The sequence below is a fragment of the Coregonus lavaretus genome, assembly GCF_964263955.1.
Source record: "Coregonus lavaretus genome assembly, chromosome: 18".
NCBI lineage: Eukaryota > Metazoa > Chordata > Actinopteri > Salmoniformes > Salmonidae > Coregonus > Coregonus lavaretus.
In genome coordinates, this window is record NC_140005.1 from 18,702,059 (window position 1) to 18,726,762 (window position 24,704).

Here is a 24,704-nt window from a genome sequence, read left to right on the forward strand (position 1 = left end):
TACTGGATTACAGTTTTCTTTATCGCTGTGGTACTATTTTTACAAGTATGTGGTACATTTTCATAACTCTTAGTACAAAACTCCAAACTGGTCACACTTGTAAAGCAGCCGGTCTTTCATTCAAAACCTGTCATTGTTCATTCAAAACATTATTTAGATAAGTATTCAGACCCTTTGCTATGAGACTCGAAATTGAGCTCAGGTGCCTCCTGTTTCTATTGATCATCCTTGAGATGTTTCTACAGCTTGATTGGAGTCCACCTGTGGTAAATTCAATTGATTGGACATGATTTGGAAAGGCACACACCTGTCTATATAAGGTCCTATAGTTGACAGTGCATGTCAGACCAAAAACCAAGCCATTAGGTCGAAAGGAATTGTCCATAGAGCTCCAAGACAGGATTGTGTTGAGGTACCAAAAAATGTCTGCAGCATTGAAGGTCCCCAAGAACACAGTGGCCTCCATCATTCTTAAATGGAAGAAGTTTGGAACCACCAAGACTCTTCCCAGAGCTGGCCGCTCAGCCAAACTGAGCAGTCCGGGGAGAAGGGCCTTGGTCAGGGAGGTGACCAAGAATCCGATGGTCACTCTGACAGAGCTCTAAACTTCCTCTGTGAAGATGGGAGAACCTTCCAGAAGGACAACCATCTCTGCAGCACTCCACCAATCAGGCCTTTATAGAGTGGCCAGACGGAAGCCACTCCTCAGTAAAAGACACATGACAGCCCACTTGGAGTTTGCCAAAAGGCACCTAAAGGACTCGCAGACCATGAGAAACAAGATTCTCTGGTTTGATGAAACCAAGATTGAACTCTTTGGCCTGAATGCCAAGCATCACATCTGGAGGAAACCAGGCACCATCCCTACGGTGAAGCATGGTGGTGGCAGCATCATGCTGTGGGGATGTTTTTCAACGGCAGGGACTGGGAGACTCGTCAGGATCGAGGGAAAGATGAATGATTGTAGTGGATTCTTCATTGATCACACCTTTTTCTCCCCAATTGGTAGTTACAGTCTTGTCCCATTGCTGCAACTCCCGTACGGTTGAGACATGCGTCCTCCGAAACACGACCCGCCAAGCCGCACTGCTTCTTGACACACTGCTCACTTAACCCGGAAGCACCAATGTGTTGGAGGAAACACCGTACAGCTGGTGACCGAAGTCAGCAGCCACCACAAGGAGTTGTTAGTGCGCGATGGGACAAGGACATCCCAGCCGGCCAAACCCTCCCCTGACCCGGACAATGCTGAGCCAATTGTGTGCCGCCGCATGGGTCTCCCGGTCAGCTGCGACACAGCCCGGTATTGAACCCGGATCTGTAGTGACACCTCTAGCACTGCGATGCAGTGCCTTAGACCGCTGCGCCACTCGGGAGGCCTGCCATTGATCACACCTTTGATTACACATTGGATAGGTATTATGGAAATTATACATTTTCTTTCAATTTTGTTGGGTAATGTAAGTGTATTGCCTAATGTGAAAACGGTGTAATCTATTGTAATTTACAGTACTGTAGCATATTACTTTCAGCACTTGTAAGGGCGATTTGGAACACATATCTTGCATTGCTTGCTATTGGATTAACTGGTAGTTAAAACGACTTAATTGAAAATATATTATGTTGTGTTTTGGTGATTAAACCAATGTTCTCATTACATTTCACAACACATTTATAATTTGAATCAATGGTTGTGTGGTGAGAGATGTTTACAATCCAAATGAATGCACAATGGCAGGTTTTGACTGAAAGACTTGCTGCGTTATAAGTGTGACCAGTTTGGAGTTTTGTACTAAGAGTTGTGAAAATGTACCACATACTTGTGAAAATAGTACCACAGCGATTTAGAAAAAACTGTAACCGCTGTACCCACTACACCACATCCCCTTCTGCTACCCCTGCTCTCTCTCAGACCACTTCTGTTCCACACCAAGCCTTTTTAAACAGATGGGCATTCAGGCAGATGGGTAAAGGCATCCAAACATTACAATTGTTGGGTGTAGATATATTTATCCCATAATATGCAATTCTGCTGGCCAAGCAGATCTATGAGTGTATTACTAGAAGTTAAAGGGCACAGGTGAGTATTGTTGTACATCAGTCAGATGAGATCTAATGAGAGAGATGGTTGGGGTGGGGTCTGAAGGACAAGCCACACTGAGCTCTCTACTGCTGCTGCCACTAATGAGGAGAATTACCAAAGTAATGACATTACCGTATCTGAGGGAATGGAGTGTGTGTGTGTGGTCGTGTTTGTGTGTGTGTGTGCACGTGTGTGTCACAAGTTTTTTCCTGCTTTGAATTACAGTAAATTGAAAACTATCTTTCTCCATGTATATCTCGCTCTCTCTCTCGCTCTTTCTCTGTTTTTCTTTCTTGCTCTCATTTTGTCACTCATCCTCTGCATCTCAATCTGTCTTTGTTAGCCCATAATAATTGTATTTGTGACTCATATCCGTTATATCAGATTCTAGTTTGTACAAGGTAATTAACAGAGGACGGGAAGCCTCCACACCATGACATCATCATTTAGCATGCCATATGAAAGGAACTTTTCGTTTCAGTTGGTCCCTTCAGAGATGATGAGAGTGTTAATAAAGGTTGGGAGAATGGAGGAGGTAATGGGAAGACAAAGAGAGGGAGGAATACATGTGTGAGAAATAGAGGGGAAGAGAGAGAGAAAGGAAGGAAGGAGAGATGGAGGGAAAGAGAGAGAGTTAAGATTGGAGTGTTTCCCCACAGGTTTCTAATCTCTAATCAGCATTGACTAACACAGACTGCTGTGAAAAGTTCTCAGTGCTAATGCAGGCTGCCATTCATATGGAGCCTCTGTATCCAGCATGGACCAATGGATGAGCTGAAGAGAGGAGAGGATTAACAAGCACTCGGGCAGGGAGAGGCACACACACACATACACACACAGACAATCCCTCTGGATGGTCACATATTTCAGTCTTTCAGATAGACTCTCTCTCTCTCTCGCTCGCTCTCTTTTTCTCTCTCTATGGGAAGGGACCAGTGATTGCTTTTGGACCATTCAAGTATTTACAGACTCCCAGTGGGCATTGCACCCTCTGCTGCTGTGATTTGGAACAACATGCAGAGTGCAAGCAAATTGAAAATGTTGCAATTCAACGGTATGTTGCAAATAATGACATTAAAAAATAGTTTTTTATTCTCTTTGTGCCATGATACGTTGTGCGCTAGTATGATGCACTTAAATAGAAACGAGTCTATTGATATGTGCTATTCTACTAAGTAGGATCATATTTTGTTAAAAAACGTTGTGCTCTTGACTACATGATCCTCCTAACACCTCCCCTTTGGTAAGTTTGTTAAATTTTTCTGTAAGTTAAACAATGTTGTTGTTGTTGTTGTTGTTGTTGTTGTTATATAGACCCACAGCTCACCAGTTAGTCTCCAGACTCTGGCTGCCTGTCATCGCTGCCTTCCTCAGTATCGTTATAGTAATACTCCTCATCCTCCTCTACATCCAGACGGCCTTTCAGAACCCTCAACTCTGATGGAGAGACAAATCCAAAAATGTAAAAGGCCAGTGTTTCACTGGAAAAACCTAGTTTCTTAAATACTGAGTCCATTATCCGGATTGGGCGGCAGGTAGGTTAGTGGTTAAGAGCGTTGTGCCCGTGCCCGTAACCGAAAGGTTGCTGGTTCTAATCCCTGAGCCGACTAGGTGAAAAATCTGTCGGTGTGCCCTTGAGCAAGGCACTTAACCCTAATTGCTCCTGTAAGTCGCTCTGGATAAGAGCGTCTGCAAATGACTTAGAATTTTAAAATATATATATATATGGTTAGTATCTGCAGCTCTGACTCACCCTGTCTGAGCACTGTAAGATGGGCGGACACAGATGTCTCCCCCAGGGCATTGTGGGAGATGCAGGAGTAGATCCCTGCGTCTGAGAGGTGGAGATTCTGTATCTGCAGCCAGGTAGAGACTGTGTACCTCTGGGGACCGCCTGGGAGGAGGAGAGGGAGGGTGGAGTCTGGGTACAGTATATGTAGGACCAGACACTGGCCACATAAATACATCAGCAGTCACACTCAAGTCAAACATCAATAAGGGAATGTAAAGTTGAGTAAACATATACACAAATAAATGGTGAAGGGATACAGTGGTGATATCATCAGACCTGAACAGAGATGTGTGGATCGTCCCCTGGCAGGAAGTTGTCACTGCCCTTCTTCCTCCAGCTCAGGTTGGGCAGAGGAAAGGCAGAGGCCAAACACGATGTTGTTCCCAGTGTAGTTGGACAGGTCTCTGGGGGCTCTGGAGATACGAGGGGCTGAGTGAGAGAGGAACACCATATAGACATGTAAGCTTTCATTCTGGCTGTTTTGACAGAACATATTCACATGGCTTTTCAGAAATGTAATAATGTAGTGAATCTAAAAATATGATCTATAGTTAAGCGCTAAGTTAAAAGACCTATAAACCAATCTCTCTACTGTATTCATAGTCCAATAGCTTTTACCTGACATGCTATAATAAGAATTGATTATAGTCACCAGAGTAGCATGGTCCCTGTCCAGTGAGCCTCAGAGTGGTCCCTTTCTGGCTGGCTGCCCCTCTCAGCTGACACAGGTTGGGGTAGGTACATCCATCAGAGCCACACACGGAGCCATGTGCCTCACACACACACTTAGGTTCTGGTTCTCCCCTCCCAAAGCCCCTCCCCCTCTGTCCTCTCCTGGTTCTCCTCTGGCAGACCAACCCCTCTCCACAGCGCCCATAGAACTCCTGTGCCCCATCCGGGTCACACTGCTGCCCCTCCACGTTGCCACAATGCTCACAGCAACAGCAGCTGTCCTGCACTCGCCCTGCTGGGCAATTAGAGTGCGCCAGAGGGCAGTGCTCCCTCTCACACTCCCCACAGCCCTCGCCCTCCTCCCATAGACGCAGCCAGCCACGGTGCTGGAGGGGCACCCCAAGGATCGGACGAACACACACAACCACACCCCAGCCCAGGCCATAGCACCTGCGTCCCACAACAAACACACACACACAAATGCTCTCTGAGTCAAACACAGAGAGAGCAATTTCTTATTAGAAACTTACAGAGAGAGGAGACACTGTAGAACACCAAAGTATATCCAGCACCAAACTGCAGAAGGGTTGTTTCTGTAGAGTCCAAACCCCTGACTCAGTCCAAAGCTAGAGAAAGTTGATCCGGCTGTTATTCTGTGAAAGCCTGTGGTTCATGTGTTATTCTACTCTGAGCTGAAATAATAATGTTCCCTTCGGTATTCAGTGCCACGCTTGGGTTGGGCCTCCTGGATTGTTGGATTTCTATTTCTGTTTATCTGTGCTTGTTCCAAAAGTATTTTGTTCACCTTTCTCAAATATTTCCCCTCAGTTAGTGTTTCCCCAGTTTTAGAGAAATCAATTCAAGGTGTGAGGAAATTGTACCCCCCAAATACTTCTCTCTTCTTTTACATTTCAGTCATTTAGCAGATGCTCTTATCCAGAGCAACTTACAGTTAGTGAGTGCATGAATTTTTTCATACTGGCCCCCCTTGGGAATCGAACCCACAACCCTGGCGTTGCAAGCGCCATGCTCTACCAACTGAGCTACAACCGCCTTTCTTCACATGCCAGTGTTTCTCGGCAAGGCAGGACTGGCGCAAGGGTTTCAAAAATCGCACAACATATAAAAGAATGCTACTCAATGTTTTATTTCATATAGGCATTGATGTGGGGATACCTCCACTCCTTTATATCTGTCAACTTCACAGACAATAAGGACCTTACAGATGACACACTGAAACATGCATCTACAATAATATGGCATGTAAATTTAGATTTTATTATGAAATCCTTTCAGTTGTATCATCCCTCTCTCTCACTTTGTCTCAGAGCCACACTCTCTAGTGGGGCAGTGTGACATTGCTGGGTCTGGTAACACTTTGTGTCCGTCAGTGAATATGTCTGCATTTTGGGAATACACGTGAAAGAATGTTATTTAATACCAGTTGTACTGTGCAATTTTGAAACACATGTTTTTTATTCTTATTTGGTAAAGAAATTGTTTTAGGCCTACAAACAAAGAGACATTGTTCTGTCTTGAGGGTTCGTGTTTCATTAGCGAGGACCCACTGGGCTCAGATGTCAATTCAATGTCTATTCCACGTTGGTTCAATGTAATTTCATGGAAATTACGTGGAAATAACATTGATTCTATCAGTGTGTGCCCAGTGGGGAGATCATCAACAAGCTTATAAATGTACTGTGGTGTGTGTGTGTGCGTGCGTGCGTGCGTGCGTGTGTGTGTGCGTGCGTGTGTGTGTGTGTGTGTGTGTGCGTGTGTATGAGAAAGAGAGAGAGAGACTTCCACAAAGCTGTGAACGATCTGAGTGACAAGGCAAGAAGGGCCTTCTATGCCATCAAAAGGAACATAAAATGTGACATACCAAAAAATACTTGAATCAGTTATAGAACCCATGGCTCTTTATGGTTGTGAGGTCTGGGATCCGCTCACCAACCAAGAATTCACAAAATGGGACAAACACCAAATTGAGACTCTGCATGCAGAATTCTGCAAAGATATCCTCAGTGTACAACGTAAAACACCAAATAATGCATGCAGAGCAGAATAAGGCCGATACCCGCTAATTATAAAAATCCAGTGAAGAGCTGTTAAATTCTACAACCACCTAAAAGGAAGTGATCACCTACAGAGAGATGCACCTGGAGAAGAGTCCCCTAAGCAAGCTGGTCCTGGGGCTCTGTTCACAAACCCAAACAGACCCCACAGAGCCCCAGGACAGCAACACAATTAGACCCCACCAAATCATGAGAAAACAGAAATATAATTACTTGACACATAGGAAAGAATTGACAAAAAAACTGACCAAACTAGAATGCTATTTGGCCCTAAATAGAGAGTACACAGTGGCGGAATACCTGACACTTTGACTGACTCAAAATTAAGGAAAGCTTTGACTATGTACAGACTCAGTGAGCATAGCCTTGTTATTGAGAAAGGCCGCCGTAGGCAGACCTGGCTCTCAAGAGAAGACAGGCTATGTGCACACTGCCCACAAAATGAGGTGGAGACTGAGCTGCACTTCCTAACCTCCTGCCAAGTGTATTACCATATTAGAGACACATATTTCCCTCAGATTACACAGACCCACGAAGAATTTGAAAACAAATCCAATTTTGATAAACTCCCATATCTATTGGGTGAAATACCACAGTGTGCCATCACAGCAGCAAGATTTGTGACCTGTTGCCACAAGAAACCAGTGAAGAACACCATTGTAAATACAACCCATATTTATGTTTATTTATTTTCCCTTTTGTACTTTAACTATTTGCACATTGTTACAACACTGTATATAGACATAATATGACATTTGAAATGTCTCTATTCTTTTGGAACTTTATGAGTATATTGTTTACTGTTCATTTTTATTGTACTTTTGTTTATTATCTATTTCACTTGCTTTGGCAATGTAAATATATGTTTCCCATGCCAATAAAGCCCTTTAATTGAAAGAGAGTTAACTTTTTTGACGAAGTTCCCATGCCTTGAATGTGGGCATAGATAGGTACATTTACATTTTAGTCAATTAGCAGACACTCTTATCCAGAGCAACTTACAGTTAGTGAGTGCATACATTTTTCATACTGGCCCCCCGTGGGAATCGAACCCACAACCCTTGCGTTGCAAGCGCCATGCTCTACCAACTGAGCTACAGGAGGTACATCTGGCCAGTGGCCAGTAGTGCCCCAAGCTCTCTGCCATCACAATCACTGTACTGTCTGAATAGTCAAAGGCGTGGTTTCCATCGAGTGATTTCTGACGTCGGAGCATGTGAGGCTTCCTTGTTTGACGCCGTCCACGTATCAGTGCCAGGAAGTTAGCGTAAGTGGTCTGTAGATTTTCCATCTGAACCGGGTGACGTTACAAAAATAAAAGTCCTCTCTGATAAATAGAAAATAGACTGTATTTCTGTAAGTCAAATATGATAAAACTGATAATACAATTATACAATTTTAATTATCCACGAATAGAAAGCTCTACTGCAGGAATATCTGCTTAAAAGGTCAGGAGGAGGCACAAAATAGTGGATATTATTCATTGCTCAAAACATGGCTTTTAATTTGAGAAGAAAAATAAACTGACATACGCTACCGGATGTAGTATCTGATTGTTCTGACTTAACACAGCTCCACGTCTCTCTCTGAACAGGAAGCAAGAAATATGTCCAAACAGGACAGGGAGAGACGTCCCTTGTTTGAGGTGGTAGCTTCGTTCTCTTAGCAGTCCTTTACATACTCCTATACTCTTCGGACGTCTTCCTTCCCGCGAAGACAATTCCTTTGGTGTAAAGGACGTACAAGTAAGTCTTTTTATTAATGTATGATTTTCTGGGTGAATGACAGTGGTAGGATTTATCCAGTGATGACAGCTTAGCAAGAACTCAAATCAGAAGAGTTGAATGAATGTCTAGCTAACGTTACCATATCATTAAGGTTCTTGTTTACTGCCGCTATAAGCTGTATAATGGACTTCAGACAAGCATGACATAGCCGTCCAATGACATTTTATAACTGACTGATTATGCTGATGCGTCTCCTTGATGTCAGGAAATGCACAAAAAAAAGGTTATGCCAGTCATATTCAGATAATGTCATTTAGTTCAATGCAACTACAGTATAATGTGGTATTAGGGACACTGGCCGTGTTCGAGAGGATCAAAACCATAATGTATCATGGGTAAATTCTGACTGATTGACTGATCTACAAATAATAATGAGTAGTTATTTATGATGTAAGGTTATAAATAGGTTTGTAGATCAGTCAGTCACAATTTACCCATGATACATTACGGTTTTGATCCTCTCGAACACAGCCTCTCTCTTTACTGCACCAATGTTATCTTTTCATCCTCTACATCCTGGTCGTACAGGTGTACTGAATGGTGACGTGGGACTGGGTGGGGTGGGGCACTGAAATTGAATAGTCAAACGGCATACCTCTTAAAAAATGTCTAGCTTGACAAGCCCTCCAGGTTTTATGGGTGGCTCTCTTAGACAAAAGGTAACCTGGGCTGTTCCTGAAATACTATGACAGTCTCTCATGAAAGTCAAATAAAATCAAAGTTTGTTGGTTGTGTACACAGTTTATCAGGTGTTATAGCAGGTGCAATGCTTTTGTTACTATCCTGAACAAAAATATAAATGCAACAATTTCAAAGGAATTTCATATAAGGAAATCAGTCAATTGAAATAAATAAATTAGGCCCTAATCTATGGATTTCACATGACTGGGAAGGGGTTCAACCATGGGTGGGCCTTGGAGGGCATAGGCCCACCCACTTGGCAGCCAGGCCAGGCCCAGCCAATCATAATGAGTTTTTCCCCATGAAAGGGCTTTATTACAGACAGAAATACTCCTCATCACCCGCCCCCCACCCCCCCTCAGATGATCCCAAAGGTGAAGAAGCCGGATGTGGAGGTCCTGGGCTGGTGTGGTTACACGTGGTCTGCGGTTGTGAGGCCAGTTGGACGTACTGCCAAATTCTCTAAAATGACGTTGGAGGCATCTTATGGTAGAGAAATGAACATTCAATTCTCTGGCAACAGCTCTGGTGGACATTTCTGCAGTCAGCATGCCAATTGCATGCTTCCTCAAAACTTGAGACAGCTGTGGAATTGTGTTGTGTGACAAAACTGCACATTTTAAAGTGGCCTTTTATTTTTCCCAGCACAAAGTGCACCTGTGTAATAATTATGCTATTTAATCAGCTTCTTGATATGCCACACCTGTCAGGTGGATAGATTATATTGGCAAAGGAGAAATGCTTTCTAACACAGATGTAAACTAATTTTTGGAAAAAAATTCAGAGAAATAAACTGTTTGTGTGTATGGACAATTTCTGAGATTTTTTATTTCAGCTCATGAAACACTTTACGTTGGGTTTATGTTTTTGTTCAGTGTAGCTCCTAACAATGCAGTAAAATGTCAAACAATTTAAATGTATGGGGGAAAATTACAAGAAATTAAGAACGGTGGGACAAATCTGATTTAACAACCCAAATAGCACTGTAGCAGTTTGTACATTCCTATAATCACACCATGAGTTGTTCATCATAAAACATACTCCTCCGCCTTTGTTTTTCCTGCTAAGCTCTAGTCAGACATTGACCTTTAGGAATTCAATAAGGTAGATCTAAGCACATCTCTAGTATGTTGCTGTGTCCACTAATGGTGTTCTCATGTGTGTTGCTGTTGTGTGATGTGTTCTGTCTTTGTAAGGCAGGCATTCAGGATGGCACAGAAGGTCCTGGTGACTGGGGGAGGAGGCTACATAGGCAGCCACTGTGTGGTGGAACTGATTGAGGCAGGATTCTGCCCTGTGGTCATAGATAACTTCAGCAATGCTGTCCGAGGTAAGTGTCTTTAGTTTGCCCAGCGTAACTTTGAGAGTGATAGTGTCGTAAGACACGTTATCTGTTTGACAGTTACTGTTTGTTTTGGGTGACAACAGTTACAGTAAAGGTGTTTATGTGTGTGTGTGTATGTGTGCATGCATGTGTGTTGATCATTGTTCCACATCCTGATGTTTTGTGGAGGAGAAGGAGATGTCCCTGAGAGCCTGCGGAGGATAGAGAAGATCCTGGACACCAGCATTGAGTTCCATGAGCTGGACCTGCTGGACCGCCCAGGCCTGGAGAAGCTTTTCAAACTGGTTAGAAACTACACTCATCCCTGCTGAACAGTGTTCCTATGCATTTACTTTAACTAGGCCCCAGAGTTTGTCCTCTTTAGGTCATGTGGTCCGGGATAACTCCTGGCCCTATTATGAGTTTTGCTCAAGACATCACTTACCTTTGTCTTTATTAAGTGTTTACTTGTTTGTCTCTGTCTTAATGTCTTAACAGCATTCATTCAGTGCTGTAATGCATTTTGCTGGTCTGAAAGCGGTGGGTGAGTCCGTTGAGCAGCCATTGCGGTACTATCGGGTCAACCTCACTGCAACCATGAACTTGCTTGAGGTAAGTTAGAACACCTCAATCTCAGCTTGCCTTGCATTATTTGAAGTTTCCTATTCTGTAATGGCTGCTTTCCTAGAACTGCTACCTAAGTGCATGGATGCCTGTGTGTATTGATTTGATAACTTTGTAGCACTGTTCTTGTCTTTTACTTCATGACTAGCTAATAATGTTTACGTGTTGCTTGCAATAATCTCAACCAACCTTGTGATGTTAGTCTGTATGCCTAAGTGTGTGTGCTTTAGATTGCTGTCTCAACGGCTGCTGTCCGTGTGTGTGTCGTGTGTGTGTGTGCATCTGCATGTCTCCAAGGTGATGCAGACTCACGGCGTGCGCAATCTGGTCTTCAGCAGCTCAGCCACGGTGTATGGAGACCCCCAGCGGCTTCCCATAGATGAACAGCACCCTGTTGGGGGGTGCACCAACCCCTACGGCAAGACCAAGTACTTCATAGAGGAGATGATTATGGACCAGTGTAAGGCAGAGAAGGTACTGTACCTACCTACCCCAGGCTCTCTATTCATCATCACACACCCTGACCATCTGTCACATACATCCCATGCATGATAGATGTCCTGAATAACAGTTTATATAACAATGTGTATAATGATAATAATGCCCATACTACTGCATGTATTCCCAGGACTGGAACGCAGTGCTGCTGCGGTATTTCAACCCCATCGGGGCTCACTCCTCTGGGCTCATCGGAGAAGACCCTCAGGGCATCCCCAACAACCTGCTGCCCTATGTCGCCCAGGTAACCACAAATAATGTTTATCCACCTTGAATGATGTGGTATCCCACTTAGTTATTCCTTTTCTAATTTCTGTTATTTTCACCGGAATGTAGTTTTGTACACTGAACAAAAATATAAACGCAACATGTAAAGTGTTGGTCCCATGTTTCATGAGCTGAAATAAAAAATCCCAGAAATGTTCCATACGCACAAAATGCTTATTTCTCTCAAATGTTGTGCACAAATTTGTTTACGTCCCTGTTAGTTAGCATTTCTCCTTTGCCAAGATAATCCATCCACCTGACAGGTGTGGCATATCAAGAATCTGACTAAACAGCATGACTATTACACAGGTGCACCTTGTGCTGGGGACAATAAAGGGCCACTCTAAAATGTGCAGTTTTGTCACACAACGCAATGCCACAGATGTCTCTGTTTTGAGGGAGCGTGCAATTGTCATGCTGACTGCAGGAATGTGCACCAGAGCTGTTGCCATATAATTGAATGTTCATTTCTCTACCATAAGCCACCTCCAACATCGTTTTAGAGAATTTGGCAGTACATCCAACCGGCCTCACAACCGCAGACCACGCATATGGCGTTGTGTTGGCGAGCGATTTGCTGATGTCAACGTTGTGAACAGAGTGCCCCATGGTGGGGTTATGGAATGGGCAGACATAAGCTACGGACAACGAACACAATTGCATTTTATCAATGGCAATTTGAATGCACAGAAATACCGTGACGAGATCCTGAGGCCCATTGTGAGGCCCATTTCTTTTAAGGTATCGGTGACCAACAGATGCATATCTGTATTCCCAGTCGTGAAATCCATAGATTAGGGCCTAATGAATTTATGTCAATTGAATGATTTCCTCATATGAACTGTAACTCAGTAAAATCTTTGAAATTGTTGCATGTTGCGTTTTATATTTTTGTTCAGTATAATTGACTTAACTTTAGGTGCTGTGGCTCTCTCTTCTCTAACCCAGGTTGCCATTGGGAGAAGAAAACACCTCAATGTGTTTGGGAATGACTACGACACTATTGATGGAACAGGTAATGATGACTGACTTTATGCTTAAAGAAAAAAAGAGGGTTGATTGACATTGATTGAAAACAGCACTGAATAGAATTCAATTAATCATAACCTTGTCTGATGGTAAGTGTCAAATCATATTTTTTTACAGAAATGCATCCAATTGTGAATAATCCTTCTTCTCTTTAGGGGTGCGAGATTACATCCATGTTGTGGATTTGGCCAAAGGACACATAGCTGCCCTCAAGAAACTGAAGGACAATTGTGGATGCAAAGTACAGGCTGGCTTACCTGACCCTACTGTTACATGTTTCATGTCTTCTGTCTTTCCTCATTCATTCATAATTGCTCTTGTCTCATCCATTGCCTTATAGAAACGTGACATTTTCCCCTTCTCTCTCTCCCTCTCTCTCTAGGTGTATAACTTAGGAACAGGAACTGGTTACTCTGTGCTCCAGATGGTAAAGGCTATGGAGAAGGCCTCAGGGAGAGAGGTGAGTGACTTGACCCTCTTTTAAAAACTTCAGAGCCTTCATCCATCAGTATTCCTGTATTTTATATTTATTACCTCTTAATTACAGGGAATGGAATCATTTTTAGATCTTCATGTGTAGAAAGCAGCTACCTCAAGCAATACCTGTCTGACCGGTAATTCCAGACCAAACCATTTCACATGGGGGTGGTTGTACTGTTATGATTGTCTTTGCCACAGATCATGTACCTGATTGCCCCCCGACGAGGAGGAGATGTAGCGTCCTGCTATGCTGACCCCCGTCTGGCTGAGAAAGAGCTGGGCTGGAAAGCTGACTTCGACCTGGAGAGAATGTGTAAGCACACCTTAATTGAACTACCTACCACTTACTGTAACTGTTACTCTGGGTTTATGCATCATTTGTCAACACACCACGACAGCTCCAGTCCTCAGCACAATGCACAATCCTGATTCCATAGAACAAATATTTATTCTCATAATATATAAGCCTAGCGGTTTAGAGCATTGGGTCAGTAACCGAAAGGTTGCTGGTTCGAATCCCCGAGCCGACTAGGTGAAAAACTGTCAATGTGCCCTTGAGCAGGGCATTAAACCCTAATTGCTCCTGTAAGTCGCTTTGGATAAGATAAATTGTCTTCTGCTAAATGACTAAAATGTAATAATGGCATGCCTTTGGTTATGTCTTCCAAGGTAAGGACCTGTGGCACTGGCAGTCCAAAAACCCAACTGGATTCACCAATAACGGCCCGTCTTCATGAGATATCACTCAATGCTCATCTCATTGAGTCTCTTCTTCACTTCCTCCTAAGTTACTGGGCCAAAGCAAATCATAAAGTTCCAAATTTTTCTACCACATTCACCATTCACACATGAAGAGACCTTGACGAAATGAATGATTTATATTTCATAATGATTTAATATTATGTTGATTCCATACAGCTACTTTCACTAAGGCTATTCTCTAAATACCATGTCTTATCTCTGTTTGTCTTGTCATTTATATGTATTGGGGGGGAAGAGTGCTGAGGAGTATTTTTCTTGATAATACAGGAGTAATAAAGGCCTACTTCACTAATTTTGTTGATACATTTTTATTTATGTTATTTGTATTTATTATAATTTGTTTTAAATTTAGATTTATCAGGGGCGCTGCAGCACCCTCAGCACCCCTACTTCCTGCAGCTATGGGGGAGGCTATGTTTTTGTTTCAAACAAAAATGAGGAGGATTGGGTATTTTAGGAATGTTACTATTTCAATACTTTCCCATTTCAAGCCCGAAAAAGGTGAGTATATCCTCTAAAAGGGGCACTTGTACTTTAAGTGGCTCCTTGGCCCTCGGGCGCTCAGTTAAACACCCACGTCAGCACTGCCGTTTTTTCTCGGTCTATAAACGGGTTTCGGTCTTTAGGGCTGAGCAGGAAGTGGAGCGAATGTGTACCCCGAACCAGTAAAAGAAGGAGTAAAATTGCCAAAAAAAAAATGGCAATGGTGACAGAGATGGGGGCGAATATAGCATATCGGGCAACGGGCGAACCAAGTCACCTGTGAGTATCGATACCTTTGTCGTGGGTAGAGCATTGGCAGAAGCAGGGAGCGCGGGTAAGCAGTCTAACCTATAGGGCGTAAGCGGGTCCTGCGGACATCGTTCGCCTGAGGAAAGGCACTGGGTTCCGCAGAACGGAAATTATATCCTCGCTGCTCATAGCCTACTGAGCTCTGGAGTTTGGGCATGAAAGGGGTGATCAGTGGATCCAAAATCGGGTGTGAAGGTGATGCGGTCCATTGGCACCCGGGATATAACTATGATTCGTATTTGTTTGTGTTTGATCGATTGAAGTCTACATTAATATCTCCGTTTTACTGCAATTCCATTGTGCGGGAGCTGTAAGTGGGCGTCTCTCCTGCGCTCGCGCACAGGCACCAGCAGCTACCCGATTTTATTTCGATGCGCTGTAGTAGCCTATCATTGTTCACAGTCATTTTAAGATATGGATGCGTAGACGCTATTGAATTAAATGGTATATTGATTTATATATTTTTGGGGGAATTAGTTCGTTGTTTGATTTATAGGGTATCCACTCCAACCGGGCGTTAAGTGGGCGCAGTGCTGCATGCAGCTCTTCGTGTATTCCATTGACTTGTTCCGAAATGCTGATATTTTTTTAAAAACGTTATCAGCTAATTAGATATAAATAACTAGGGATAAATAAATGTCTAAACAAGAACATTTTGAAATGGTTTGATTTAAACAACCAAAACCTCCAATACATGCACAAAGCAAATATTCCCTCTCTGTGTATGAGAGAAGCACACATTCATCTAATCTTTCATTGCTGTCATTTTCTATTTGTGAAGAGTTTTCTGGTGAGCGTTCATATTCTCCTATGGGATGATTGCAGGGTTTTGTTACCCGGTTGTGTCAGTAAATCGGGTGTAGCCCCTCAGATGAAGGCACTTGATTGACGGCTGAGGCAACCACTCACAGTGCAGGTTGGGGACTAGTAGTAGTCCCGTGTAGCTCAGTTGGTAGAGCATGGCGTTTGCAACGCCAGGGTTGTGGGTTCGTTTCCCACGGGGGACCAGTATGAAAAAAAACAAATTGGAAAAAAATGTATGCACTCACTAACTGTAAGTCGCTCTGGATAAGAGCGTCTGCTAAATGACTAAAATGTAAAATGTAGTAGGCTGACTCTCTGAAGAGTTGGAACAATGACATATATAAACCCTGGATTGACGATTCTATGTATTTTGAGAGGCTTTGAAGCCACGGGTCGGCCATATTGGCACTCCCTAGTTGGCGTAGTCCTCCATAGGAATACATTGAATTCTACAGTATTTCAATTTAATGTTCCAAAGACTTAAATACATGTAATTTTGTTCATCTTTTTTTGCTGTAGTGGGGACAGTAACATTAGTAATCTAAAAAATATAATACTTAAAGGAAGTTTTTTAAATATCGTATGAAATAGTTTTATTTGTATGTTTAGCTCACACAATATAGTTTAAAAGTATGGATTAAGGTGTCTGTAATAGAATACATGTTGCAAAAATGAATGTAGACATTAATAAATGCATTTCTATAGCTTCCAAATATTTTCTACAACGTGGGGGAGTGCCAGTGGGGGAGTGCCAAGATGGAGGCACGGTGGTTTTAACACAGCGCCCCCTATTAGTCATCTAGTGTATATATAAATTATTGAGTTGAATTGGCTCCACCTAGAAAACAAAAGGCAGTCAGTCGATGGTTACACAACAGGATGAGAATTGCACATTTTCGGGTGTATAATTATTTTCATAAATAATTCATTGAATTCACTTTCATTTCAGTTGATCTTGGTGGTGTGAATTCATGTTTGTATGTTGAATGATTTACAATCTAGATCATGTGATCAGTCTCAACAATTTCCCTCTTGTTATAATTTTTGTGTGACATTATATTCACCTGTCACATATGTCTGTTGTGTGTTGCAGACAGGCCCAGCGGTGGTACCATACAGACATCACAGCCAACCACCAGAGCTATCTGCTGAAGCAGTTGGATGATCAGAGGCGTCAGGAGCTGTTCTGTGACTGCAACGTTCTGGTGGAGGGCCAGCTTTTCAAGGCCCACCGCAATGTCCTTTTCGGCAGCAGTGGCTACTTCCGTATGCTGCTCTCCCATGGGGCCGATGACAATGCCGAACCGGTCAGCACCTCCTTCGAGGTCTTTAGCCCTGACACATTCACCGTCATCCTGGACTTCATCTACTCTGGACAGCTGGACCTGTCCAGCCACAATGTGATCGAGGTGATGTCTGCTGCCAGCTACCTGCAGATGAACAACGTCATCAGCTACTGCAAGGACTTCATCAAGTCCTCCCTGGAGATCAGTGCCAAAGAGGATGACGTCCGCTACCTCAGCTTGTCTGAGAATAGCTACCCCCAGGGGGGTAGGGAGGACAACGCCATAGACCACCAAGCAGCCGGCTCCATCAGCCCTCCCTCTGCCCTCTGGACCCATGACAGCTCCAGGCCCCAGTCCTCCAGGTACCTGGTGAAGGAGTCAGACCTGGATGCTGCAGTCCTGAAGCAGGATCTCAGCTCCCCTCAGCCCAGCCAGCAGCACAGCCCTGAGGTGGAGGTGCTGCCGAATGCAGAGGAGCCCCAGTTTGCCCGGCCTCGTGCGGAGCGCAGACGGAGAGGGGCTGGCAAGAGGAAACCCTACTGCATGCGCTCCTCAACAGATGAGGCCCTGGCCATCCAAGAGGCCCGGTCACAAACAGCACAGAAGGCAGACGAACTGTATGCCACTCTACCTACCATTGTGGGTGTTGTGGGACTCTTCAACAAAGGTGAGTGCGGTGATATTATTATTGACCCTTATTAATTATTAGGTTCTTAGGGTAAACACGGGTTCTAATTAATGTCCCCCCAATCTCCCCTTAGACCCTAACCCCTCCATGCGCTTCAAGTGCCCGTTCTGCACTCACACGGTCAAGAGGAAGGCAGACCTGAAGAGGCACCTGCGCTGTCACACTGGCGAGCGGCCGTATCCCTGCCAGGCCTGCAACAAACGCTTCACCCGCCTGGAGCACCTCCGCAGCCACTTCGAGACAGTGAGTCATCTAGGGCTAAAACATGGTGGGCAGATTTACAGGGGTAGACATTCTATTAGTGTTTTTCCTGTATAATTTCTCAATTTGTTTCCCTGATTGATGCGCTACAGATCCATCAGGCCAGGAAGCTGGTGTGCAGGAAATGTAAGCGGCAGGTGACAGAGCAGAGTGGGCGGGTGGTGTGTGAGGGCTTGCGGCGCTACCGAATGTGTACTGAGTGCATCCAGGAGACGGGCTGTGAGGATCTGCCTATCGATGGCCTGGAGGGGGCTAGCGAGGAGCCTGCCCTGCTGCTGGGGGTGGATGGGGAGGAGGAGGATGGAGACACACAGAGGAGCTGGCTGGTAAACGATGATGACGACCTGGCAGAAGACTCAGGAGCTGACCTCATCATCCAGGAAGTGGAAGACAGCGATGAGGAGCTTCAGTGAAAATGTGTGTGTGTGTGTGTGTGTGTGTGTGTGTGTGTTTGCTTGACTGGGCACTTTTGTGTATGAGTGTCTGCTATATTTCCTCAACATTTATTGTCAGTGATTATATATAAGCATCCACATTTTGAATGACTATTCATTGGAGAAAAAAGCTATGTTGAATAATACATATTTATAACTGTAAATATTAGAATTTGTAATATAATATACTGCTTTTATTCTAAACAAGATATTTTCAAGCTTGTATTTTCAGTTTAATATGAAAATAAAAAGTGTTTGATATTTAATGTACATGTTATAATGTTACCATTTTGTTTGTCAGTTTTCATATTTCTTTGTATCAAGAATATCAACACGTATTTCCAGCCAAATACTCCTCACACCTTTGATGTTAGTGAGAATTTTAAGGGATGTTAAAGGGAAGTCAATAGTGTTTGTATATAAGTTTGCCAATGCCTTTCATGTTAAGTCAACTACAGTGGACAGTGTTTGCACGTTTTTGTGTTGAATTGTTTTACTCTGTTAATTGTTTACTATTAATTGTTTGTTTTTATTTAGAAATGAATTACTACACATTATTTTGACCATGATTATTATTGATGTATCATTCATGTTTATTTATTATATTTTCTACTTATTTTACACACATTAAATTTTATATTTTTAAAATAATTCAAAGTTGACTTTGTTTTATTGATTCATCAGGAAATCAAACTCAAATTGAAATAAATTATCTATGGTGGGGTCTAGGGACATATTGCGGATGTTCTTTGCTCAGAGATGGTTTATAATGTTGTAAACCATTTGAACCAAAGTCATAATAAAGGTTATGAGATAGACTAAAACATTAAAGTTAAAGACGGCTGAACTTCGCTTTCGCATTCCATTTTTCAAAAGAATTTGAGGTGTTTCAAGTCAACTTTACACCTGGTGCAAATGTAGGCTATATCTGGGCTGGTCAGTAGGTGGCGGTAATGCACTACTGTTTTAGTGGCGTAGAGGCTCAGCAGAAGAAATTGTTGTATGCTGAGGCAGTGAAGGATGGCTCAAGGGTGAGAGGATCCCAGTGAGTGGTAGATTTCTGGACCGCAGAAATGGAACGTAAATCACAGAAAATAGATGTTGTGGTGGCAGCTGCAGAGAAGTATTTGGGTATACGAGATTTGACTTCAGAAGAGTTACAACGTGTGTTGTTGAGTGGTGGTGTCCCGTCCTCCCAGGTCGTTGGCATGGTGCAGGAGCAGATAGGGTCAAAGTAGTGGAATGGGATAGTGGGTTTTTAATGAGTGTAGGTGGCAACTGCAGAGAATAACCTGTGTGTACGAGATGTTACTGCAGAATACTTAATGGGGTGGGGATTTGAATTTTGAGGAAATAGTGGTATATAGGTGTAGGGTTAGTTGGTGGTGCAATTTTTTCGTTTTAGGAACAGGAATAATGAAGAGAATTTAATGTAGGTAGACCGTGACTGGCCTCACACTTCAGTACAGTAGGTGGCAGTGTATGCACCTTAAAGTTGGATGCGATCTGCCAACCCAATCCCAAAGAAGAAGAAGACATATACGTCAATGCTAAGGCTGGACGAACATGGCGGCTGTCATGAGATTTGTCAACAGAAGCACCTTTGGTTCTAGAATGGGTCATCAATGTTTATCCTTGAGTTGTTCAGCAGCAGTGGCGAAATCAGTAAGTCAGTGTGTTTCTTTCTTCAACGTCTACCCAGTGCAGTCGCTTGTTTTATATTTTTATTTATTTATTTAATAAAACACAAGTGCCTGTTATTAGCCTAACTTAGCTAGCTAAGGTTACTACAGTACTAGCTAGCTTTTGGTTCTCATTAATGCTAAAGACCGCTTGTGAAATACTCTATTTTGGTATAACGAGCAATGTCATAGCCATAATGTGATATTGTGTGTGTGTGTGTGTGTGTGTGTGTGTGTGTGTGTGTGTGTGTGTGTGTGTGTGTGTGTGTGTGTGTGTGTGTGTGTGTCTCTCTCTGTGTGTGTGTGTGTGTGTGTGTGTGTGTCTCTCTGTGTGTGTGTGTGTGTGTGTGTGTGTGTGTGTGTGTGTGTGTGTGTGTGTGTGTGTGTGTGTGTGTGTGTGTGTGTGTGTGTGTGCGTGCGTGCGTGCGTGCGCGCGCGCGCGTGTAGTTAGCCATGTGTACTGTCTCACACCTACCTCTGTTGTCGACAGGTTCAGGTTGGTGCATCTGCAGGGAAGGCTCTCCCAGAGAGGGTAAAGATAGTGGAGGTTGGACCCAGGGATGGCCTTCAGAATGAAAAGGTAGTATTCCACTTTTTTGATGCTTTTTTGCTGAGTCCACCTTTGAATTACATATTTTAGGTGGTGCATTGAATTGAGCTGGGTGGGTGTGTCGCTCAAACTCATGAGGAACCAGGAAGTATTTTTACAGTTCTGGGGAACTGTGTCAAAAGCCACCTGTTGCAGATGTTATTGTCATAACTCATGTCTCTCTCCTGCTGTCCCTGTCAGACTCTCGTCCCTGCTGAAATTAAGATTCACCTGATTGACATGCTCTCAGAGGCGGGTCTTCCTGTGATTGAAGCCACAAGCTTTGTCTCTCCAAAATGGGTCCCACAGGTGAGCTTACCAGAGTGTTTCAATAGCTCAACAACATGTCCTCTCACATTGTTTATTCCAGAACATCACTGAATATCGGTCCATGTGATTCCCATAGTATGCTTTACAGATGTTTTATGGATACTGTATTCATTCAATTATGAAAATAGTTGCAATTGCATAGTTTGTGACGTGTCCAGTCCCTCCTGATTGACAGATGGCCGACCAGGTGGAGGTGATGAAGGGGATCAACAGACGGCCTGGTGTGTCCTATCCCGTACTGACCCCCAACCTCAAGGGCTTCCAGGCAGCTGTACGTACCTCTGATTGGCTCCATGCACATGTTACTGTGCTTACTGTGTCACCTCAACATCACATAGACACATAACAGAAACACAGAGATGTTTGAGTAACTCATGTTCTGTGAATTCAATAATTCCTTCAAAGCTAATTATTAAACCATTGTAAGCACTGTGATATTTTTAGACTGTAGGTATTGAGCAAGTATGTTGCTGGTTATTTTCTCAGGTGAAGGCAGGAGCAGCAGAGGTGGCCATATTTGGCGCTGCCTCTGAGCTGTTTAGTAAGAAGAACATCAACTGCTCTGTGGATGAGAGTCTGCAGCGCTTTGAGGAGGTCACCAAAGCAGCCAAAGAGGCCGGTGTGCGAGTCAGAGGGTAAGACTGACAGACAGACATAGGGACGGGCAGAGGAAGAAAATGTGAGCAGTCGTGATTTTCATTGGGAAAGTCTGTGAAATGCTGTAGGGTTGTTTACATTGCTCTAAGATGTCAGGTTGTTTGACTCCAGGGCATCAGTCTCACCTCCTTGATCTGTTCCCTCAGGTATGTGTCATGTGTGCTTGGATGCCCATATGAGGGCCAGGTGTCACCAGACAAAGTGGCTCAGGTGAGTTCCTCTGACTCAGACCAAGCCCAGCATTCTATCACTTGTCACTGAGAAAACTGTCTCTTCATCTTCCCTTAGAAATGTCATTATACTCCAAATATATTTGATTAAGTGTCATAGAGCTTTAAACCTGCTTGAAGATTTCACCTGTTGCTTTCTCTAATGCAGGTAGCCAAGCGTCTGTACTCCATGGGTTGCTATGAGATCTCTCTGGGCGACACCATAGGCGTGGGCACACCGGGCGGCATGACTGAGATGCTGGAGGCAGTGAGAAGGGAGGTGCCTGTTGACGCCCTGGCAGTCCACTGCCATGACACCTATGGTCAGGCTCTGGCCAACATCCTGATCGCCCTGCAGGTACTGTACAGTAAGACCTGAAACTGAGTGCAATATAGAGGACTCCTCTGATTTGGTGTATAAAAGTACTATAATACTACTGGCATACATTTGATGAAGACAGTGTTTGTTTTTGCAGATGGGCATCAGTGTTGTGGACTCGTCAGTGGCTGGCCTGGGTGGGTGTCCATATGCACAAGGGGCCTCTGGGAATGTGGCTACAGAGGATGTGGTGTACATGCTGCATGGACTCGGCATTCAGACGGTGAGAATTCACCTTTTCCCTCTTTCTTTATCAGTCTCCCTCTTTCACTTCCTCCCTCAGTCCAATAGAGTCTGGCAAACTGTTACGAGAAAGTGTTCTACTTCCTGTGTATTAAAAAATGAATTGTCATCAGTGTTCTCTTTTTAAACTGGTCAGTGCACATGTAAGAGTTCCCTGTTTCAGTGTGTGACTGTTGTCCTCCTTCTCCCTCTGTCTCAGGGAGTGGACCTGCCCAAGCTGATGGATGCTGGAGCGTTCATCTGTAGTTCCCTGAACAGAAAGACCAGCTCTAAAGTGGCCCAGGCAACCTGCAAACTCTGAACCTGGCTCCACGAAGGCCTATAAGAAGGATGTCAAGAGTGATACCTACAGACATGGCCAGAAGGCATTACCAAGGCAAGGCACACACACACCTGTGTCACCTAGATGGAATATACTTTGACTTAGCTGTAGGTAAAAACGGTTGCAAGGACTGTGTGTGTTCCGTTATTTGATGTAAGTCAAGTACCTTTCTTATAAATGAAAACATTGAAATAGTTGGAAAGCCTTGCTCAGGTGGTGCCTTCTGATTCTTCTCATGTCCTCCATACACCTGGTGCCTTGTTGTCCTCGCCCTCTGTGTGTTACATGATCATTGCAAATGCACAAACGGTTTATTCAGAGTAAATTATGCTGCTGAATATGTATCTCATACCAAACTTAAATCAACAAAGTTAAATGAAGGGATTATTGACTTGTATTTCTATTGTTGTATTGACTATTTGGGTGTACAAACAGCCTTGTCCTTATTTGTCAATCTTCATGTTCAGCTATTTGTTGTAACAGTGCCTAAGGGATGGGTAGTGCCAGTTTATTGCAGTAGGTATCTAAAACAGACCTTGATGTTTGCAGAGTGGAATAGAAAAGAAATCTATTGAGACAGGGAGTGTCACAGGATTTAGTCATTGTGTTGTCATGTTTGTTATTGTCATCTTACAAATCTTCCAACTATCCTTACTTGAATACCACTTGGGATTTGCAAACCTACCATATTAGGGCAGTAAAGTCCGCCATTCCTGCAGTTGGAATAGAATGTTAATGTTTTTCATTTGTCTGTTTTAATTCTTGGAATGTAAATATTAATTGTAAAAGGTTGCACTTCTGACTTGACACTGTTAGAAAAGTTTGTCACAAATCTAAGGAAGCTAAATTCTTTGCTGTATAAAAAAAAATTAAAAATGTTTTAATGAATGTGTTATGCATATTTAATCGAACAGATGGCATAACCTAGTGCATTTACACAGCCGGTGTCTGTGACACAGCTACGGAAGTGTAGCAGAAATGTCTACCAGCATGACACTGCCTACCCAACTAGGACAAAGAGATGAATCACCTAGGGATCTGGTGAGTTTATAACACTAGACTAGTTGAGGAATCCAAATTCATTCATGGCACTCCAAAACCAATCAAAGGTGGTACCATTGAGATACATGTAAACCATTGGATTCCTGTACAGTACGTCCTATCGGATTATTCTATAGACTAAGCTAAGGGCTGGATTTAATCTTTATTGCTGAAGTTCAGTGTTATAGCATGATTGAAATGTAAAGGCAATGTTCCTGCGTTAGCGGAGACTGCATTCACTGTAAACGCTGCATATGTCGGCTCAGTTGAACATTTAGATTGCGCAATCTGTAACGCTTAAGCGATACAGATTGAATGGAGCACTAACCGTCATCTCCGTGGGAGGTAATGGTTGAGTCATATAGTCTGAGAGGTTGGGATTTTGCACTTTTAATGTAAAGCAAGTGATACAGAACAAACAGGCAGTGTTTGTCTTCCACACCTAGTACTAGGCGACAGAGAGAAACTTGACTGAGAAGCTGGACCTGCTATGCTGAGATTCCTTTAGCTTGCTTACACTTCAGAGTCCCAGAGAAACATTAAAATAGATTTTGTCCTTACCTGGTAGATATGTATGAGCCAATAATGACTTGGACATAAACATCAGAGAAATTCTGACTTCTAAATGAAAATGAACCCTAAAGCAATGGTATGCCAAAAACCAAGACTTTGTGTTGGGAACATCTATTCACTCTCTGTGCATGTGTGTACATTAATTAAACATCCTGTATAACATGACGTCTTTGCCTGTGCTGTTGGCTCGGTCCTGTATGTCACATGGGGCTGTTTTAAGGTCCTGATTAGATATGTTCTGATCTAGTCACTCAGCCTAAGTCAGACAGAAATGGGGCCAAAGATCTAATACTACTGAATACCGAGTTACCTGAAGAGTAACTTTCCAGATAAAGTGAAA

The 24,704-nt window shown here is 43.3% G+C and overlaps 3 protein-coding genes and 1 pseudogene across 8 annotated transcripts; 3 read left to right on the forward strand and 1 right to left on the reverse strand.

Annotated features, from left to right (window-relative positions):
• Positions 1–3,413: 3,413 nt before the first annotated feature.
• On the reverse strand, positions 3,414–5,906 carry LOC311145342 (kazal-type serine protease inhibitor domain-containing protein 1-like; annotated as a pseudogene). Its single transcript has 5 exons — positions 5,866–5,906; positions 4,528–4,997; positions 4,152–4,304; positions 3,837–4,004; positions 3,414–3,520 (listed from the first exon to the last, which is right to left on the reverse strand). The product of its transcript is annotated as a kazal-type serine protease inhibitor domain-containing protein 1-like (transcript).
• A 2,260-nt stretch (positions 5,907–8,166) lies between these two features.
• Positions 8,167–14,366, forward strand: gale (UDP-galactose-4-epimerase). Of its 5 annotated transcripts, XM_084181971.1 has the most exons (12): positions 8,239–8,367; positions 9,399–9,579; positions 10,291–10,420; positions 10,610–10,719; positions 10,913–11,026; positions 11,336–11,512; positions 11,667–11,780; positions 12,752–12,818; positions 12,988–13,073; positions 13,215–13,292; positions 13,511–13,625; positions 13,982–14,366. In XM_084181971.1, the coding sequence occupies exons 2-12, from the start codon at positions 9,577–9,579 to the stop codon at positions 14,047–14,049; spliced, it is 1,062 nt and encodes a 353-aa protein (XP_084038097.1). In that variant the 5' UTR covers positions 8,239–8,367; positions 9,399–9,576; the 3' UTR covers positions 14,050–14,366. The 5 variants fall into 5 exon arrangements, with proteins under 5 accessions (XP_084038098.1, XP_084038099.1, XP_084038097.1 ...); XM_084181972.1 differs by lacking the exon at positions 9,399–9,579 and having other exon boundaries at positions 8,167–8,367; positions 10,287–10,420; positions 10,604–10,719; XM_084181973.1 differs by lacking the exon at positions 9,399–9,579 and having other exon boundaries at positions 8,211–8,367; positions 10,287–10,420.
• Positions 14,367–14,771: 405 nt separating this feature from the next.
• zbtb8a (zinc finger and BTB domain containing 8A) lies at positions 14,772–18,874 on the forward strand (the record flags this gene model as incomplete). Its single annotated transcript, XM_084181625.1, has 4 exons — positions 14,772–14,836; positions 16,764–17,623; positions 17,718–17,887; positions 17,998–18,874. 4 exons carry the CDS (start codon positions 14,772–14,774, stop codon positions 18,316–18,318), a joined length of 1,416 nt encoding a protein of 471 aa, XP_084037751.1. The 3' UTR covers positions 18,319–18,874.
• A 1,002-nt stretch (positions 18,875–19,876) lies between these two features.
• Positions 19,877–23,638, forward strand: hmgcl (3-hydroxy-3-methylglutaryl-CoA lyase). The gene is made up of 9 exons (XM_084182309.1): positions 19,877–20,004; positions 20,512–20,601; positions 20,812–20,919; positions 21,116–21,211; positions 21,427–21,575; positions 21,744–21,807; positions 21,976–22,164; positions 22,283–22,408; positions 22,628–23,638. The coding sequence occupies exons 1-9, from the start codon at positions 19,906–19,908 to the stop codon at positions 22,727–22,729; spliced, it is 1,023 nt and encodes a 340-aa protein (XP_084038435.1). The 5' UTR covers positions 19,877–19,905; the 3' UTR covers positions 22,730–23,638.
• Positions 23,639–24,704: the final 1,066 nt, after the last annotated feature.